The sequence below is a fragment of the Panulirus ornatus genome, chromosome 6 (assembly GCF_036320965.1).
Source record: "Panulirus ornatus isolate Po-2019 chromosome 6, ASM3632096v1, whole genome shotgun sequence".
Lineage (NCBI taxonomy): Eukaryota > Metazoa > Arthropoda > Malacostraca > Decapoda > Palinuridae > Panulirus > Panulirus ornatus.
The window spans coordinates 8,022,495-8,042,386 of NC_092229.1; the positions used below are offsets into that span (position 1 = coordinate 8,022,495).

The following is a 19,892-nucleotide window of genomic DNA, read 5'->3' on the forward strand; positions in this document are numbered from 1 at the left end:
GTTGCAGAGACACACATGCTCCGATATCAGTCTGTTGCAGAGAGACACACATGCTCCGATATCAGTCTGTTGCAGAGAGACACACATGCTCCGATATCAGTCTGTTGCAGAGAGACACACATGGTCCGATATGAGTCTGTTGCAGAGAGACACACATGCTCCGATATGAGTCTGTTGCAGAGAGACACACATGCTCCGATATCAGTCTGTTGCAGAGAGACACACATGCTCCGATATGAGTCTGTTGCAGAGAGACACACATGGTCCGATATCAGTCTGTTGCAGAGAGACACTCATGCTCCGATATCAGTCTGTTGCAGAGAGACACACATGGTCCGATATCAGTCTATTGCAAGAGAGACACACATGCTCCGATATGAGTCTGTTGCAGAGAGACACACATGCTCCGATATCAGTCTGTTGCAGAGAGACACACATGCTCCGATATCAGTCTGTTGCAGAGAGTCACACATGCTCCGATATCAGTCTGTTGCAGAGAGACACACATGGTCCGATATCAGTCTATTGCAAGAGAGACACACATGCTCCGATATGAGTCTGTTGCAGAGAGACACACATGCTCCGATATGAGTCTGTTGCAGAGAGACACACATGCTCCGATATCAGTCTGTTGCAGAGAGACACACATGCTCCGATATCAGTCTGTTGCAGAGAGACACGCATGGTCCGATATCAGTCTGTTGCAGAGAGACACACATGCTCCGATATCTATCAGTCTGTTGCAAGAGAGACACACATGCTCCGATATCAGTCTGTTGCAGAGAGACACACATGCTCCGATATCAGTCTGTTGCAGAGAGTCACACATGCTCCGATATCAGTCTGTTGCAGAGAGTCACACATGCTCCGATATCAGTCTGTTGCAGAGAGACACAAACTTAGGTATCAGTGTTGCAGAGAGACACACATGCTCCGATATCAGTCAGTCTGTTGCAAGAGAGAGCATAGTCAGATGCTTTTTGGAGAGGACACCAGAATGAGTGAAATGATGCAAGACAGACAGGACATAACAGAGAGATCCAGGTATGATGCATCAGTCGGCAGAGGCGACCCTAAGATAAACTAAAGCATATACACCAGCAGGACAGTTAGGGTTAAAACGGCCACACCTCACAAAGGACGAACAGCAACAGAAAGCGAGGCGGATGTAATAGATTTAAGAGTCACCATTGGACGAGGACGCCAGGATTCATCTATGTAGGTGAGACAGTACACCATCCAGCTCAGGAAACGAGAGGTATGATAATGAGAACTTATGCATGACGAGACACACGCACACACACACACACACACACACACACACACACACACACACACACAGAGGCTCCCGGACTGGCTCGCTCTGTTAGACGTTTACTCATTTTTGCTGCACAAGGAAGGCGACAGCATCGTCATCTTGGTGCGCCACACGCGCCACCACCACTGACGAGAGCAAGAATATGGTGGGTAGGTACACTCTCTCTCTCTCTCTCTCTCTCTCTCTCTCTCTCTCTCTCTCTCTCTCTCTCTCTCTCTCTCTCTCTCTCTCATTCTCTCTTATTCTCTCTCTCTCTCTCTCTCTCTCTCTCTCTCTCTCTCTCTCTCTCTCTCTCTCTCTCTCTCTCTCTCTCATTCTCTCTTATTCTCTCTCTCTCTCTCTCTCTCTCTCTCTCTCTCTCTCTCTCTCTCTCTCTCTCTCTCTCTCTCTCGGGTTTCCGCCTTAGGAGTTTCCTGGGAAGGAGGAGGTTGGGGTAGGGGGGGGACGACACCATCTACCGGGAGACGGTTCAACACTTCCGGCTGTTTGGGGGGAGGGGGGGTGTTAGGGGGCTCCGGGGCGAGGTCTCGTCGCGTCACACGGGGCGGGGCGGGGCGGGGCTAGGGAAGGGAGGGGTGTGGGGTGTTGTGGAGCTGCACCGTCACCACACTAAGCAGTCGGCCACGTATCGCCGCTAATTACTCTCACTCGCACTCATTTGCATACGAGAGCCCCACCAGGATGTTTATGTTTTGGTCGTGTGAGTCCACGGGGGGGGGGGGGGGAGGTAGTGAGGCGGATAGCGAGTGTACAGGAGTAGTAAAGAGGAGGGATGGAAGGGATAGGATACTGCTGGGGTGGTTGGTTGAGAGGGTTAGAGGAAGGGATGAGGAGGTTTGGGAGAGATAGAGAGGATAGGGGAAGGGATTTGAGAAGTTAGAATAGGGATTGAGAGGATAGGGGAGGAGGGATAAAGAGGGTAGAGGAAAGGATGAGAGAGAAGGGGAGAGATGGAGAGGATAGGGGAGGGATAGAGAGGGTAGAGGAGGAGATGGGAGGGTAGGGGAGGGATTGAGAGGGTAGAGAAAGAGATGGGAGGGTAGGGGGGGGAGATAGAGAGGGTAGAGGAAGAGATGGGAGGGTAGGGGAGGGATAGAGAGGGTAGAGGAAGAGATGGGAGGGTAGGGGAGGGATAGAGAGGGTAGAGGAAGAGATGGGAGGGTAGGGGAGGGATAGAGAGGGTAGAGGAAGAGATGAGAGGGATAGAGAGGTTAAGGGAGACGTAGAGGAGGGGGGATAGAGAGGTTAACGGAGACATAGAAGAGGGGGGATAGAGAGGTTGAGGGAGACATAGAGGAAGGGGGATAGAGAGGATAGAAGAAGAAGAGATGCGAGACAGACCGAGAGAGAGAGAGTAGGTGTGAAATAGAGATGGTAGAGAAATGAAACGGTGGAGGAATGTTGATGGTTAAGGTGATGAAATGGGAGGAATATCACCATCCCCGCACCACACGTGGGACTCTGTCGTCCCATCTGGTCCCGGGACCCAGCAACGCGTATCCCTGCAGTTCCAGTTGGTCCCAGGACCCAGCAACGCGTATCCCTATAGGCTCTGCTCGTGTCCCAGGAACCAACACCACGCGGGTGAATGGAGTCCCAGCTGGTCCCAGGACCTAGCACCGCACGTGGGTGCCTGTAGTCCCAGTTGGTCCCAGATCCCAGGTCCCAGGCTCATCCTGGGATATGTAGCAGCTGTCGCTGGAAGGAGTGAATGACGGAGGTAGTGGCTGTGTCATGTCCGTGTGTGTGTGTGTGTGTGTGTGTGTGTGTGTGTGTGTTTAAAACGAAATTTACCTGATTATTTTTGATAGAAATATACCTGTCTTTTACGGAAATGTCTGTGTACTGGTTGAAATGTATAGTAGCGTAATTATATATATATATATATGTGTGTGTGTGTGTGTGTGTGTGTGTGTGTGTGTGTGTGTGTGTGTGTTCTTGTGTCTTCATGTGTTCTCCCGTTTTCTTCTGTTCTTTTTTCCTGTGGTCCTGTCGCCGTGTTCTTCCGGGTATTCAGTCGTGACAGTTGTTCACTCTTGTTCATGAACATGTTCAGGTCCAGTCATTTTCGACGTGTTCCCTCTGCTAGTGTTCTTCATGTGTAGCCACCTTGGCTCGACCATATTGTTCTTCAAGTTGTTCTTCTCGCGTCAAGTTGGGTCACTCACTGATGTATTTATCATTGTTTTTCTTAGTCCTCTCTGGCCATGTTGGTTCAGTGTTCTTGTTTTTGTTATTCTTGTGGTTCGTCATGTTGGTTCAGTGTTCTTGTTTTTGTTATTCTTGTGGTTCGTCATGTTGGTTCAGTGTTCTTGTTTTTGTTATTCTTGTGGTTCGTCATGTTGGTTCAGTGTTCTTGTTTTTGTTATTCTTGTGGTTCGTCATGTTGGTTCAGTGTTCTTGTTGTTCTTGTGTTTGTTCCTCTCTGGCCATGTTGGTTCATTGTTGTTTTTGTTATACTTGTGGTTCGTCTCTGGTCATGTTGGTTCAGTGTTCTTGTTGTTCTTGTATTTGTTCCTTTGTGGCCATGTTGGTTCAATCACTGTATTTGTTGTTGTTGTTGTTGCTCGTCCTGTCTGGTTATGTGGGTTCAATCAATGTTGTTGTTGTTGTTGTTGTGTTTGTTGTTGTTGTTGTTGTTCCTTTCTGGTCATGTTGGTTCAGTCGTTGTTGTTGTTGTTGTTGTTACTATTGTGTTTGTTTTTGTTGTTCGTCCTGTCTGGCCATTGTTTGTTAAGTCATTGTTGTTGTTGCTGTTGTGTTTGTTTTTTGTTGCTGTTGTTCTTCCTCTCTGCTCATGTTGGTTCTGTCGTTGTTGCCTTTGGTGTAGTGTTTGTGTTTGTTGTTCCACTGTGATCACGTTGGTACAGCCTATTGTTGTTGTTGTTGTTGTTGTTGTTGTGTATGTTTGTTGTTCCACTGTGATGACGTTGGCACAGTCTCATGTTGTTGTTGTGTTTGTGTTTGTTGTTCCACTGTGGTCACGTTGGTACAACCTGTTGTTGTTGTTGTTGTGTTTGTGTTTGTTGTTCCCCTGTGATCACATTGGTACAACCTGTTGTTGTTGTTGTTGTGTTTGTATTTGTTGTTCCACTGTGATCACGTTGGTACAACCTGTTGTTGTTGTTGTTATGTTTGTGTTTGTCGTTCCACTGTGATCACATTGGTACAGTCTGTTGTTGTTGTTGTTGTTGTTGTTGTTGTTGTTGTTGGTTACAGGGTTGTCATGGTCGATGTGTGTGTGTGTGTGTGTGTGTCTGGCTGGCGCGGTGTTGCCAAGCCGACGGACTGGATGCTGGGTAGAGCTGGGTCCTCACCAGTACAAGTAGGTCACCATAGTTATGTGTGCGTTCACACTGATGGCCTCTATATGTCCCAGCATATATGTTGATGTCGGTGTGTGTGCATATGTTGATGTCAGTATGTGTGCACCACTGCATACTGATGCCAGTGTGTGTGGACATATGTTGATGTCAGTATGTGTGCCACTACATATTGATGTCAGTGTGTGTGGAGGGGGAGTGCGTTTGCCACTCCATACTGATGTCAGTGTGTGTGGAGGGGGAATATGTCTGCCTGCTCATGTCAGTGTGTGTGGAGGGGGAGTATGTCCTGCCTGCTGGTGTCAGTGTGTGTGAAGGGGGAGTATGTCTGCCCACTGGTGTCAGTGTGTGGTAGGGGAGTATGTCCGCCTGCTGGTGTCAGTGTGTGGTAGGGGAGTATGTCCGCCAGCTGGTGTCAGTGTGTGGTAGGGGAGTATGTCTGCCCACTGGTGTCAGTGTGTGAGGAAGAGGAGGAGGGTGTAGGTGGTAGCTCAAGGGGAGGGAGGGAGGGAGGGAGGAGGGTAATACCGGTAATTTCCTGGTGGGTGTAATTGGTCGATTGTTGCTATGTTAATCCTTCCTCCTCCTCCCACCCACCCTCTCTAGACCCAGAGGGTCGCCAGGTGGAGCTGTGGAGGGGTCGGTCCGGCTGGGGCTGGGGAAGTGAGGGGAGGAGGTCTTGAGTGCCTTGGCGGAGCGGTGGCCGAGGGAGAGGATGGTAATGTGAGGTGGGGGAAGGAGGCGATAGCAGCAGGACATCTTGGAGGACAGACGAAATAAGTGAAGCAGGAGGGAATAAGGCCTGACGAGTTAGGAAGAACACACGTGAGGGTGTGTGTCTAGGGTATGTGACCAGCTGACCAGACGCCCTCAGAGTGTGAGGCCCACTGGCCACTAAGGAGTGTCGGGGGTCAAACATACCGTGGTAACTCTTGTCTGTTTGAGGTCCGGGTGGCAAGGTTGGGACGAATGTGGCGTCCCAGGCGCCCGACCTTACGATAATGGATGCAGACAGTGGTATGACTCGGTCACAGACGTCCAGTTTCGAAACACAGTTTAACGAAATCGACATGGAACAGGTCATCGAAATATGCGCAGATACTACAAACAGGTGGGTTAACCCCCCCCCCCCCCCCCCCAAAAAAAAAAAGAAAAAAATAATCAAGGAATTAGTCAGTACGTGGAACGTGCTAGAGGTGATATGGAAGGTCACTCTTATAGTATCTGGACGGGGGTAAACGAAGAAATGATATTGTGTATGCTGGCCTCAAGCAGAAGTTTAAAAAGGTTTTTTGACAGAGAACATTTGAAGATGTGTGGCCTCATCAGTTTAGAACTCCCTCCGCAATTGTACATATAAGTAGTCAATATATATATATATATATATATATATATATATATATATATATATATATATATATATATATATATATATATATATATTGTGAGAAGACTCACCTGGTGTAGTCAGCCTTGCAGTAGACGTTGTGTTCCCGGATGAAGCAGGAAGGCTGGCGGTCGAGTGCCAGCTGACAGACGCAGCACCTGAGGCAGGTCTGGTGCCAGGAGCGGGAGTTGACCCGCAGGAGGAAGCGGTCAGCGATCACATCGTGGCACCCTTGGCACACCTCGCCCCCGCACCCCTGCGACGCCAAACCACGGAGAGAGCCAACATGTTGATCAGTCATTCAGGATACACAAGAGACTGTGACAAGTTCCTAACAACCCTACCTAATGATGAGGGCTTGGACGTCCCGGTTGGGGTCCCATCCCACTTCACCAGGTCATCAAGTTCTGAGAGATTTAATTTCCAGCTTTGACAAGTTATATATATTCAGTATTTTTCCCCTCTCAAAGGCAAAGCTACTATTGAGACGTGAATACAATTTTTGAGGTTTTGAAATTTTTGATCTCTGCCCCTTCAGCTCCCTCTACGCGTTCTGAGCAACTTCGCCCTGACGGAGCAGCTCTCTCCCTCCCTCGGGGACGACTCTCAAGAGCTTACCTTCGAATCCCTGGAGAGGCTCTTCTCGGAGCACTTCTGGTCTTGCTGCTGGGTCTGTATGAGGCTCGGCTGGGGATCGGAGTGGAGCCTGGCTTCTGCGGTAGGGTTGGCCTCGCTGGGGTTGTGGGGATGGAGGCGGGCCTCTGCCACGGGGTTGGCCTCGCTGGGGTTGTGGCCGGGGTCTGGTGGGGTGAAGGGGGGACGGAGGGGGTCATCCTCGGCCATGACACCGTCGGACCCGCACGACACTCGTACCGCGTCGACGATCATGGCCCCTCCTCCCTCGGCCGCCCGCCGCGCCGCCGCCTCCCTCGTCTACCGTCCTTTTCCTATGGTTTTCTGCCGCGGTGTCGGTGTGGCAGGTCTTCTGGGCAGCTCCCCCTTGGATTCCCTCACGCGCCCCTGGCTGGCTTCCTCACCAGATCGTGTGGCGTTCGCCTGGTACTTCTCTGATTGTCTAGTGTGTCCTCAGACATTCCAGTTAAGCTTGATATCTATCTCATGACTTCGATCGTCCTAGCGACTGTCCTCCGGTAATTCGTTATTCATCCCTGGTCTCCTAGGCTGACTTTAAGAGGTCGCTCCCTCTCGTTGATTACTTTTCATTCGTTTTACTGTTTAATTTTCACATTTTCACATGGAATGATTTCATTCATCCTGTTCTAATTTTTTTTCTCTCCTGTTTACTCTCCGTTACTTTGGATAATTTCAAGTGGATGTGACTCCTGTTGCCAGCCTGGGTGCTAGTACTTTCCACTGTTGAAACTACTACTGGAGGTTTAACACTACTGACAAAACCACTTTTAACTCTGTCGTCCCTCGTTCATTGGCTGGTCTTCTAGGACGTAGACGTCTTGATTCCCTGAAGATCCAACAAGAAAATCCGGTTTCTTTTGTAGGTTTCTTTCCTGTGGAATTTTTTTGGGCTGTTTTCTCGTCATGTTCCTCAGAGTCGCATTGTTTCCTAGATGATCATATGTGAATATAATTTCCTTAGGTTCCTCCTCCTCCTCCTCATGGCAGGTCTGTGTAATACGGTCTTTGGTATGGGACGTCTCTCCGGGTGCCTTGTTCTCTTGTTTTGAGTCGAAGCTTCAAGGCCTCCAGTTTGTTCTCTTGTTTTGATTCGAAGCTTCAAGGCCTCCGGTCCAGCATCTGCTGCATCTCCAGAGATCCAGTCGACAGATGAATCAAGCAGGACCCTTGATCGTCGCTGCAGTGCTCTTTCATCTCCCGAAGTATTGACGTGGGCTGGTGGGGGGTAGAAAGAAAGGAATATTAATATCAAACACGTCTTCTGACAAGGATGGTAAAGGTGTCATCATATGCGAACATGTGCTAGACTTGTGTGGTGTTAGGCGCGTGACGGGCGAAGGTTTCAAATTGTTGTACAGTTTTATTCTAATCAGGTTTTATCGTTAGGATTGTGGCTATACGTCACATAGTTTCATTCAGCGACTTTTTTTTTTTTTTTTAATCTGATTACCACGTTTATTCTATCATCACTCACTCGTGAATACTTGTGAATCATTCCAGATGTGTCTTAAGAGCCGTGTGCATGCACGACCGAACCGTTTCATCTTCGTGTATTGTATTAGGTCTTACTGTCGTATCATTATACCAGTCTCTCCTTACGTTACGATTATGGTCTGGACTACGTTTCATTTCCCCTAACTTGGAAGTACAGAGTACTGCAGCACATGGAAACAACACCTGTAGATACAGCAGACCTAATCCATTGCAGTTGGTCATAACCGATGCATAGGCTAAGGGAGAAGAGGCATGGTCGCTAAGAAACACGAAGATATATTTCCACCATTTGATACCCAGTGAGAGTGGCGCAATGAAGAAGACGTAAGGCAGTTCTTAAATGTCTGACAGTTTCAGACTTACGATTTGAAGTATGTAAGAGGAAGGTAAAGGGGCTGAAAAAGAGGGCAGATACATTTTGAGTGAACGGGTGTCAACAAATTTCAGGGAGAATAAGAAAAATGAGGAGCTTAATAGTGTGTGATAAAACAAGAGAACAAATGGGAATATCGACGAAGAGAGCGGATGGGGAAGTGGTAACAGGCAGAAATAAGGTGAAGAGGAGGTGAAATGAGTACTCTCTGAAGGGTTCTTAAATGTGTTCGATGACAGAGGATGGCAAATGTGGGATTGCTTTGGACGCGGAGTTTGCGGCAAAGCGGCTGGAGTGGATGGGATTACAGCTGAGTTTCTTTCAGATAGGAAGTTACGTAGGATTTTCACTGTGTGCATGGCTCATGGTGAGGCGCCTGAGGATTGGCGGAAAGCCTCTGTAATGCTATTGTATAAAGGTAAGGGGGAAATAAATGAATGTCCCAAGTACTGAAGTTGTTGAGTGTGGTTGGTAAAGTTGTACGGGAGAATGGTGACTGAGAGGGTTGAGGAATGTGTAGAACATCAGATTGAGAAGGAAGAACGTGGCTTCAGAAGAGGCAGACTAGAATATGTGGATCAGGCTTCTGCTTAGAAGAATGTGTGTGAGTAATACTTACACAAAATGGACTCGTGTGTGGCATTATACTACAGTAATAATCATTTAAATCCCGTAGTGAAAAAGGGTGTAGCCGTTGAGAATGTCGACTTCATTTCCGTGGAAATTAAAGATAAAAACCTAGTAAGAAAATAGCAGCAGGACTAGTCTATAGGCCCCCCGCACACAGACACCAGAGGTAGACGAAAGATCCGATGGTCAGTCAACAAAAATTTGTAATAAACACGATTGTGTCATAAGAGATTTTAACCTACCGATATCTAAATGGAGAGATTCCTTTCCAGGAGCTCCGGGTCCACGTGGACTCTACGTACATTTGCTTGATAGTGACCCAATCCGATTTGCCAAGAAACTAACTCGCGACGTGAATACATTGGGTTTAGTTTAAACTACAGATGAGGATCTCGTTAATGGTGTCGAAGTTGCCGAAACGTCTGGTACAGGTGATCATCTTCAAAATACTTTTGAGATGTCTGGTACAGGTGATCATCTTCAAAATACTTTTGAGATGTCTGGTACAGGTGATCATCTTCAAAATACTTTGAGATGTCTGGTACAGGTGATCATCTTCAAAATACTTTTGAGATGTCTGGTACAGGTGATCATCTTCAAAATACTTTTGAGATGTCTGGTACAGGTGATCATCTTCAAAATACTTTTGAGATCGCTTTTAGTACCGCATGTGATTTTAGTCAGCATAACAATCGCAGAAAAAAAAATATTCGATTTTGAACGTGTGAATTTTAATGATCTCCGCATTGCTCTTGATAGGCGAACCTAGGATGATATGGAAAAGCTTCAGGAAAACCTTCAAAGCGGTAGAAGGAACATATATGCCAGTTCGTAGTAGACAGTCTATTTCAAAAATTAAGCCAAGGTGGTAGAACGACCATGTAAAGAAAGCGCTTCTTGTCTAAGGGAGAAGCTATTAAGAAATTCAAAGAGACCAGTAACTTACATGATACAGTAAGTTATGTAGATTTCCGAGGATAAAGTAAGAGACTTATATGACAAAGTAAACGTCAGTATGAAGCGTTATTGTTGAATATAGCAAGAGAAACCCTAAGGAGTTTTACAGTCTTGTTAAGGGGCAAGAGAGTCATGACTGACTAAGTCGGTTACTCCACTGATTCCGGAAAAGAGGTGAGTTGGTATAAGATAACGAAGCCATGGAAAAAAAAATCTCAAGCAACTTTTTTTTCTTTGCATCTGTATTCACGATCAAAGACACAACCCATGTCCCGCAGTCAGTTTCTTTGATAAGAGAGAAAAACGTTCTTCAACAAGTTGACATAAAGCCGAAGACATACTATCAGCAGTAAACGGAATGTGAAAGTAAATAAAACGGCAGGTCCTGATAAGTTTTATCCTAGATCAAAGAAAGAGGCGGAAGATAAGATAGGTTAGCCCTTGACTGACCTTTCCAACAAGTTACTGGCTTCGGAAAAAGTTCCAGATGAATGGAAGTTTACCACTATAACATCGATATTCAAAAAGGTCGTTAAATCATCGCCCGGAAATTATCGTCCAGTTAGCTTAACGTCTGTAGTTGGAAAACGCATGGAAACCATCCTTCAAGATAGAATTGTATACCATTTACAGGAAACGATTCTCAGGATGGTTTTTGGCGAAATCGCTCATGTCTGACGAATCTGTTTATTTTCCTTGATGATGTAATGAACATGTCTGACGAAAGTAAAGTGGTTGATGCTATCTATCTAAGATTTTCAAAAAAGCATTAGATAAGGTTTCACATCAAAGGTTACTGGCAAAAATTAAGTCACATGACATTGATGGGTTGTACTTCGTTGGATAAGAAATTGGTCAGTTAGCGAAATTAGACGAAGACTTGATTCGTCTAATTTCGCTCGCAGTAATGGATACAAACGCTTGGGCAAACGTTTTACCTCGGATGAGGCGAAGTACTTCGACTTCAACTGGATTGTTAGCATATGGAAGGATTTGCCAGCTAGAGTGGCTGAAACCAGAACTATAGAGACGTTTAGAGATAGCCATTTTGAATATTTTGCTTTAACATTAATTGCGCCTCCTTAAGCCACGTTGATAATTGGCAGTTTCTCCTCCTTGAATTATCTGTATATCTTTTAACTAATCTGTGAGTTTGTGGTATCTTCCACTGCCATAAAAAGTCGCGAAAGAACCCAGTACAGTGACAGAGTTCTGTACTGCAGTAACAGCACTCTGTACGACAGTAACAGAATTCTGTACCACGGTAACACCTCTGTGCTCTGTAATACAGTAACAGCACTCTGTACTACAATGGCAGCATTCTATACTACTACAGTAACAGCACTGTACACTATACTACAGTAACGACAGTGTACTACATTATACTACAGTAAACACAGTATATAGTACGGTAACACCACTCTGTACTACAGTCACACCACTTTGTACTACAGTAACACCACTCTGTACTGCAGTAACAACACACTACAATACAATAATTGCACACTGTAATCCAGTAACAGCAGTATGCAAATTCAACACCACTCTGTACTACAGTAAGAGCACTATTCTCGAGTAACGTCTCTCTACGAGAGTAACAGCACTCCATACTACAGTAACTACACTGTACTACAGTAACAGCACTCCATACTACAGTAACTACACTGTACTACAGTAACAGCACTCCATACTACAGTAACTACACTGTACTACAATAACAGCACTCCATACTACAGTAACTACACTGTACTACAATAACAGCACTCCATACTACAGTAACTACACTGTACTACAATAACAGCACTTCATACTACAGTAACTACACTGTACTACAATAACAGCACTCCATACTACAGTAACTACACTGTACTACAATAACAGCACTAACTGTGTTACAGTAACAACACTGTACAATAATAACAGCTCACTGTGTTACAATAACAACACTACAATAATAACAGCTCACTGTATTACAGTAACAACACTGTACAATAATAACAGCACACTGTGTTATAGTAACAACACTGTACAATAATAACAGCACACTGTGTTACAGTAACAACACTGTACAATGATAACAGCACACTGTGTTACAGTAACAACACTGTACAATGATAACAGCACACTGTGTTACAGTAACAACACTGTACAATAATAACATCTCACTGTATTACAAGAACAGCATTCCTTACTACAGTAACAGCACTTTCTATTACAGTGAATGTATACTAGACCACAGAAGCAAAACTCCATACTATTGTAACAACACGATATGACATAACACTTTGTACTACATTAACAACACTCTTTACTACAATAATAACACTACGTACAGTAACAGCACTCTGTATTACGGTAACAACATTGTACTACGTTAGTAATACTGTACTAAAGTAACAATACTCTGTGCTACAGTAACAGCACTGTGTACTATAGTAACAGACTCCGTACTATACTTCAGTAACAACACCCCATACCACAGTAACAACACTCCATACTACAGTAACAACACTCCATACTACAGTAACAACACTCCATACTACAGTAACAACACTATACTACAGTAACAACACTCCATACTACAGTAACAACACTCCATACTACAGTAACATTACTTTATACTACAGTAACAGTACTTTGCAGTACAGTAACAGCGCTCTGTATCATACCACATCAACACCACCCTGTGTTACGGCAATAGCACTCCATACGACAGTAAAAATCACTCTACAGTATCAGAACGGTACAGTATACTACTGTAACAACGCTGTACATACTACAGTAATGGCCCTCTCTCTCTATTTTTTTCTCCTTTTTTTTGTACCTCCGAGGCCGAAGTCCACATCACCGCCGGGGCCTTCCTTGGAGTATAGAGAGGATAATGAAAGGGGGAAAAAAAGGAAAAACGAAGGAAAGTATTTGAGAATTTTTGAGGAAGTGAAACACCTGTCTCTTAAAAGTGTGCCAGGTCATAGTTTATTGGGAAAGACACGAGAGGGTAGAGAGTTCCAAAGCTTTAAGGTGTAGGCACAAAGAAACAGTCATCAAAACGAGTATTATTACGTGGCCTAGCTAGCGATGAGGGGCACACAAGCAGCCCGCTCTCGGGAGCGAAAAGCAAAGCATTACCTATAGTAAGGAGGGGAAGAGTGAACGAACATGGAAGCGTTAGGGAGAAGCGGGTCAAATTTTGAAGTTTACGTGGGAGCGAGTTGACCGCTTTCGACTCCAACTCCGTCAAGTGAGGCTGCAGAGCAAGAGCCAGACCTAGAGGCGCGAGCAGCACTCCGCACAGGGACGGATCAACCTCCGTCGCCTTTTATCAAGGGCCGTAACGACGTGTTCAGTGGTAACACCAACCACCCGCCTTATGATTAAAGGTCGTGCGATCGTCGCTCCGTCGTCGTTCGTGCCCAAGGGGGATCGCCCCATCGTCGTTCGTGTCCAAGGGGGTCGCCCCGTCGTCGTTCGTGCCCAAGGGGGATCGCCCCGTCGTCTTTCGTGTACAAGGGGTCGCCCCGTCGTCGTTCGTGCCCAAGGGGTCTCGCCCCGTCGTCTTTCGTGCCCAAGGGGTCTCGCCCCGTCGTCTTTTGTGTACAAGGGGTCACCCCGTCGTCGTTCGTGCCCAGGGGGTCTCGCCCCGTCGTCTTTCGTGCCCAAGGGGTCGCGCCCCGTCGTCGTTCGTGTCCAAGAGGTCTCGCCCCGTCGTCTTTCGTGCCCAAGGTGTCGCGCCCCGTCGTCTTTCGTGTCCAAGGGGTCGCCCCGTCGTCTTTCGTGTCCCGCCCCTTCGTCGTTCGTGCCCAAGGGGTCTCGCCCCGTCGTCGTTCGTGCCCAAGGGGTCGCCCCGCCGTCGTGCTCGAGATAGGGGGGTTTGTTGGGGGCAGAGTGTTGAGACACATCTTGAGGTAGACGACTGGTTGTCCGCCAAGAGTTGGAAGAAACTAGAGGCGAACTCCCCTCCATACTTCGAAAGCGCTGGTTCGAACCATCTCAACGAAGTACACTACCACACTTCCCTGGATATCTCTCTCTCTCCCAGCACTGACGCGTATGTGACACCACACCTCTGATCATACATATATATATTTTTTTTTCGAACTATTCGCCATTTCCCGCATTAACGAGGTAGCGTTAAGAACAGAGGACTGGGCCTTTGAGGGAATATCCTCACCTGGTCCCCTTCTCTGTTCCCTCTTTTGGAAAAATTAAAAAGAATAGAGAGGGGAGGATTTCCAGCCCCCTGCTCCATTCCCTCTTAGTCGCCTTCTACGACACGCAGGGAATACGTGGGAAGTATTCTTTCTCCCCTATCCCCAGGGATATATATATATATATATATATATATATATATATATATATATATATATATATATATATCATCCGATTTACATATTTCCAGTTCATTTTCATAACTATTTAAATATATATTCTTTTATCACCCCATTCCAGAATATATATTTTCTTTTTCTTAACGTCTGGTGATCTAGTCGTCCGATAGCGATGGCCTGAAATACAACAAATTCTCTTTTCCTTTTTTTTTTCCTCCAGTAATTTCAGAAGACGGTTGGTAAACGGCCACGCGACAGCCACCACCACAACGGCACTATCTGGCTAGGCCAGTGTGTATGTATATTCCTGCCGACCTGTAATAACCCGAAGATGCAATAAGGACGATGTAACCTTATAGTTCCACACCAATAACGCCCTACTGTCGCAGGGTCTACTGATAACTTATCGCCCGGGTTTGAGCGCTCACATATCGTCTCAGATACTGCAGTGTGTCGTAGGATACGCCGACACGCTAGGCCCTTCCTGGTTCCTTCGTATGCGTTCAGTATATCATTAGGTATGCCAGACATACTCGTTCCTGCTAACATACGAGTATACCATGCCCAACAGACTAGCTCTTATAACCCTTCAGCATATTAATTCTTATATAACCCTCAGCATATCATGCTAACATACTCGTTCTCATGACCCCCTCAGCATATAACCCTCACCATATCATACCAGCATACTAGTTCTTATATAACCTTCAGCATATTATGCCAACATACTAGCTCTAATGAACCTCCCTCTCCCCTCTCTCCTCCTTAGTATATCACGCTAACATACTGCTTCGTAATTACCATATCCGTTTGTATGATGGTCGAATGCGTTACAATTGCCCCAAGTATACCACAAAGCAATTCAAAAGAGTTCCTTTCCTAACCCACTTATATATATATATATATATATATATATATATATATATATATATATATATATATATATATATATATATATATATGGGCATGATCGTGTCCACAGGATTCTCACTCACATCAGCCAAAATGGAATCAATACGTGAAAAAAAAAAGAAAAAAAGAAAAGGACATCATTCTCTGATCATATGCGAATTCCATTTTAAATGACGGTCGACACAATTGTCATGGTTGCCGTACGTCCCAGCGCATCACCCCGTCCGTCCTGGTATTATTATTATTATTATTAATTATAGGGCGAACGAGCGATCGTCCTGTTAATGAAAAGCCTATTAGCGAACGGGGTAGTTGAGACCATATGGGTTCTTGTCGAAAAGCCCATTAGCGAACAGGTGGTTGGGAACATATGTGTTCACTCGTTCATACATCACAGGAGCATTGAGGCCTTTATATATATACATACGTTTGTGTTCATATGCATTTATATATTTTTCTAACCATGTATTATGATAATTAAAGGACTAACGTTATTGCCATCCAAGACTGCAAAACAAAGTGGCTTAGTTAGCCGATATAGTGCACACACACACACACACACACACACACACACACACACACACACACATATATATATATATATATATATATATATATATATATATATATATATATATATATATATATATATATATTCGCCATTTCCCTCGTTAGCGAGGAAGCGTTTAGAACAGAGAACCGGGCCTTAGGAAGGAATATCCTCACTTGGCCTCCTTCTCTGTCCCCCCTTTTTTTTTTTTGGTTTATAAACTGTCGTGGTGAATTATGAAGGTTTGAACGACATTTCATTAGGGACCTGAGGATTGGTTTTTTCCCCCAGATCAATACAGTCCCGGGTTTCCACTGGGATGACACGAGAAGCAGAGAGAACCAATTTATATATATATATACATCTGAGATCTTCCCTCTAGCACAACCTCACCTGACCTACCATTGACCCCATCCTTGTGTCTAGTGAGTCAGTAAACCCATCCCCGACCCACATCCACCCTTCCTAAGCCTGTAGGGAGTTGTACATTGTTACTGAACCTCATTCAATATAATTCCGTTCAGTGTAATGCTAAGGTTTTGACGTGTGAAACTGTCCACCGACTTACTTAGCAAGGGTGGATGGCGTTACTCAGGCAGAGCAAGGTGTCATGTTGGGTCAGGTCGACACAGAGGAAGATCTCATATATATATATATATATATATATATATATATATATATATATATATATATATATATATATAGATAGATAGATAGATAGATAGATAGATAGATAGATATATGTGTGTGTGTGTGTGTGTGTGCCTGTGTGTGTGTGTGCCTGTATGTGTGTGTGCATGTGTGTGTGTGTGTGTGTGTGGGTGTGTGTGTGTTATATCTCTCCAAAGGCGACTCTTCGCTCCCGCCGTAACATTATTTGACGTGTTTGTGCGTTGCAATTTCACGGCCGAACTGTAGCAGTCCTGGAGGAGGGTCGGGAACTCCCCACCCCACAATCCTGGGTGTAGGTTAAGTACTTGAGAACCCCTTGTGGTGCGAGGTTATCAAGCTACCCCGCTCCAACGTCTTGGACGCTGTGTGTTTGTGTGTGTGTGTTGAGGCCGCCGAAGATCGCTTTTCAGGAGGCCTCAAGCATATACCATTAGTTAACTACAGTTTACGTAGAATGTCAATAAACGTGTCATTAATATCATTTCTGTGTTTGTTCAGTAGTTTGTGTGTTTGAGTATACAAAGTTTGTTTTTCAAATTAGTAGAGTAATTTCTATATTGTAAAAGCCATTCTTTTTCCTCTCCTGCAGCGCCAGGTACCCCAGTTATAATATATATATATATATATATATATATATATATATATATATATATATATATATATTATAGTGTGGATAATAGAGGCATCTCATTCTTGGCTAGAAATTGACAGGAAAAGATAAGCAGTTTTGAAGAAGTTCAGGAAGCGCTCTTCTCTCTCTCTCTCTCTCTCTCTCTCTCTCTCTCTCTCTCTCTCTCTCTCTCTCTCTCTCTCTCTCTCTCTTCCCCCCCGTTCAGAAGCAAACACCCCACGACACATTCTCTCCCATAATGCCAGCATATCTCGATGCAGCGTCACCATCGTTCCAGCAACACGCACCGACGGGCCCCACCGGTGCTGACGAAGAACTCAACGACGGATCGGGTTCGGGTTCAAGAGTCGCACTGCCTTAACTCGTGGTATATATATATATATATATATATATATATATATATATATATATATATATATATATATATATATATATATATATTCATTCATACACACCCCCTTCCTCCTCTCCTCGCCTTGCGTAGACCTAGAGCTGTGTGTAGCCAGTGTAGAGAGAGAAGTAGGAGGAGGAGGAGGTCAGTTGGTAATTGCGAATTCCGAGTGTTTTCAGACGAACTGAGTCGTTCCACTCTGCTTGAAAGCAGTGATTTCCTTTTCATCGGTCCATGGGCGAGGTGGTATTATTCACGCGGTCCATACCAGCGAGGCTGGAGCGTCGCCACACTGAATACCCAAAACTCACAGTAATGGCCTCCTCACAACACCACACCTCACACACATGACCCTCTTCTTTTTGGGTTACCTTCACGGGCGTGTCAGGAGGTCCCCGGGTCGCGTCCCGGTACATTCAGGACGGTGTCCTCCCCACTGGCACGGTGTCCGGACGCGGCCATTTGCGTGGCTCTGGGGGCCTCCCACCCACATACGCTGCAGCAGTGGCCTCGCAGTGATTGGAGGCTACTGTTCCTTGGTGTATATATATATATATATATATATATATATATATATATATATAATGATATCTAACATCTAGTTAGTAACTGTCGGGGAGATGTGGTCGCCATCAAATCACAGAGCAGCTCACGTTCACCCACAGCACCAGCGGGCGGGGGGTATTATTGTCTTCAATTACCGGGACCCCTCTCACCTGCTGTTCGCTGCTGCTGCCGCTGTGCCGCCCGCCGCGCTCCCCCCCTGAGGGCACAGCAGCAGCACCCGGGTCCTGACTACTGCTGCTCTTCCTCCTCCTCCTGCTGGTGGGCAGGGAGAGCGAGCCGGCCAGGTAAAAGAAAAAAAAACAACAAGAGCCTTCTGCAGTAGTACTCACCTCATGGTACCTGCGTTTTCCGAAGGACGTGGCGGGCGCGCCCCCTACGACACCTTACCACAGGACGGCGGCTCCTCCTCCTGCTCAGCCACGCCGCTGATGATACACTTTTGGCGAGATCGGAGGAGCGCTCCTCATTTACGTCGAACAAAAGAATAGGTATAACACTCTTTCTTTTCAAGCCATTTTGCACTTATTCTTTGAAGCATGGGCGACTTTTCCCGCCCGTCACGTCGCCAATTGCCATGCGCGCGGAATCCCAGCCACTCAGGTGTCATCTGCGCATTGTCCGCCAATCCACGCGGGAATTGATGACGGCAAACAATTCGATTGGCGTACAATGAGCGGGAAACAATGTGATTGGCGCACAATGGATCCTGGGCGGGGCCGGGGCAGAAAGGGGCGGAACTCCCCGCGCCAGGTCGGTAGCAGCTCGGGCGGCCGAGCGTCGCCCCGCCAGACACCCGCCACTAACCGCTACAGGAGGGCAAGTGAGGGTCAGCAACCCGTGCGAGACCCGCTCCGGAGCTCCGCTCCCACCTGCCCGAACATGGCCGCCGGTCTAATGAATTAACCAATTACAATCCTTATCTTTACGGTCTCCGTAATGGCCCGGCTCGAGGTGAAGGAACTTGGTCGCTTACTTAAAACGAGAGGATCGAGACAAACATCAAACCAACGGTTAAAATTGATTTCTTTATACACATCAGCTCGCACAACAACCACCAGTTGTGATATATAACAAACCTGCTCTTCATTCCCCTTTTTACTCTCTCGTTGTCCCTGGCTGTGGGGTGGTGGTCCCCGTGTCTCACTTTCTTGGTGTTGGCATTATTTTTGTTGTCTTTAGTTGGACATGTAAACACGACCGAGGCTTTTCCTGGTAGTTGGAGGGTTTAATGGGGGGCGCAGTTTGATATGGTATTTTTCCCCCCCTGCTCCGTATGTATGTCTTCGTCTATCAAGCTGGTGACGATTCTCCAGTCCTTGCTGATCTTCTCTTTACTGGATGTTATTCGTCTTTCATTTTGGTCTCGTATTGCTGACTTTGCGACTTCAGATAGGTTTTATTGTTTATGTTTTGGTAAGTCATTGTTGTTTGCTTTCTGTTAAGAGCATTGTTTACGATGGTTTGCGCTGGTGTTTAGACGTCTGTCAACGTTAAACAGCCACTGTAGAAGCTGTTGTTTGTTGAGTCAGTTGCCTTCTGTTTTGGTACAAACAGTTCTGTGTTGAGCTGCATTGAGGTATGTGTATCTTTTGCATTACTGTGAGACAAGATCTCGTGGCATATGTGTATCTGGTGCGTTACTGTGTGACGAGGTCTCGTGGCATATGTGTACCTGGTGTGTTACTGTGTGACAAGGTCTCGTGGC

At 45.9% G+C, this 19,892-nt stretch overlaps 1 protein-coding gene across 2 annotated transcripts in view; it reads right to left on the reverse strand.

The window, feature by feature from the left end:
* The window catches only part of LOC139749040 (LIM/homeobox protein Awh-like), a 47,021-nt gene extending 28,115 nt beyond the window's left edge, over positions 1 to 18,906 (reverse strand). The window contains exons 1-3 of one of the 2 annotated variants that reach the window (XM_071662439.1): positions 18,517 to 18,900; positions 6,647 to 7,897; positions 6,100 to 6,284 (exon numbers count right to left, since the gene is read on the reverse strand). In XM_071662439.1, coding sequence (XP_071518540.1) covers positions 6,100 to 6,284; positions 6,647 to 6,916 — 455 coding nt within the window. In that variant the 5' untranslated portion in view covers positions 6,917 to 7,897; positions 18,517 to 18,900. Of the gene's footprint in view, positions 1 to 6,099; positions 6,285 to 6,646; positions 7,898 to 18,516 lie in introns of both variants that reach the window. The other variant, XM_071662438.1, reaches the window with a different exon arrangement.
* Between the last annotated feature and the right edge of the window lie 986 nt (positions 18,907 to 19,892).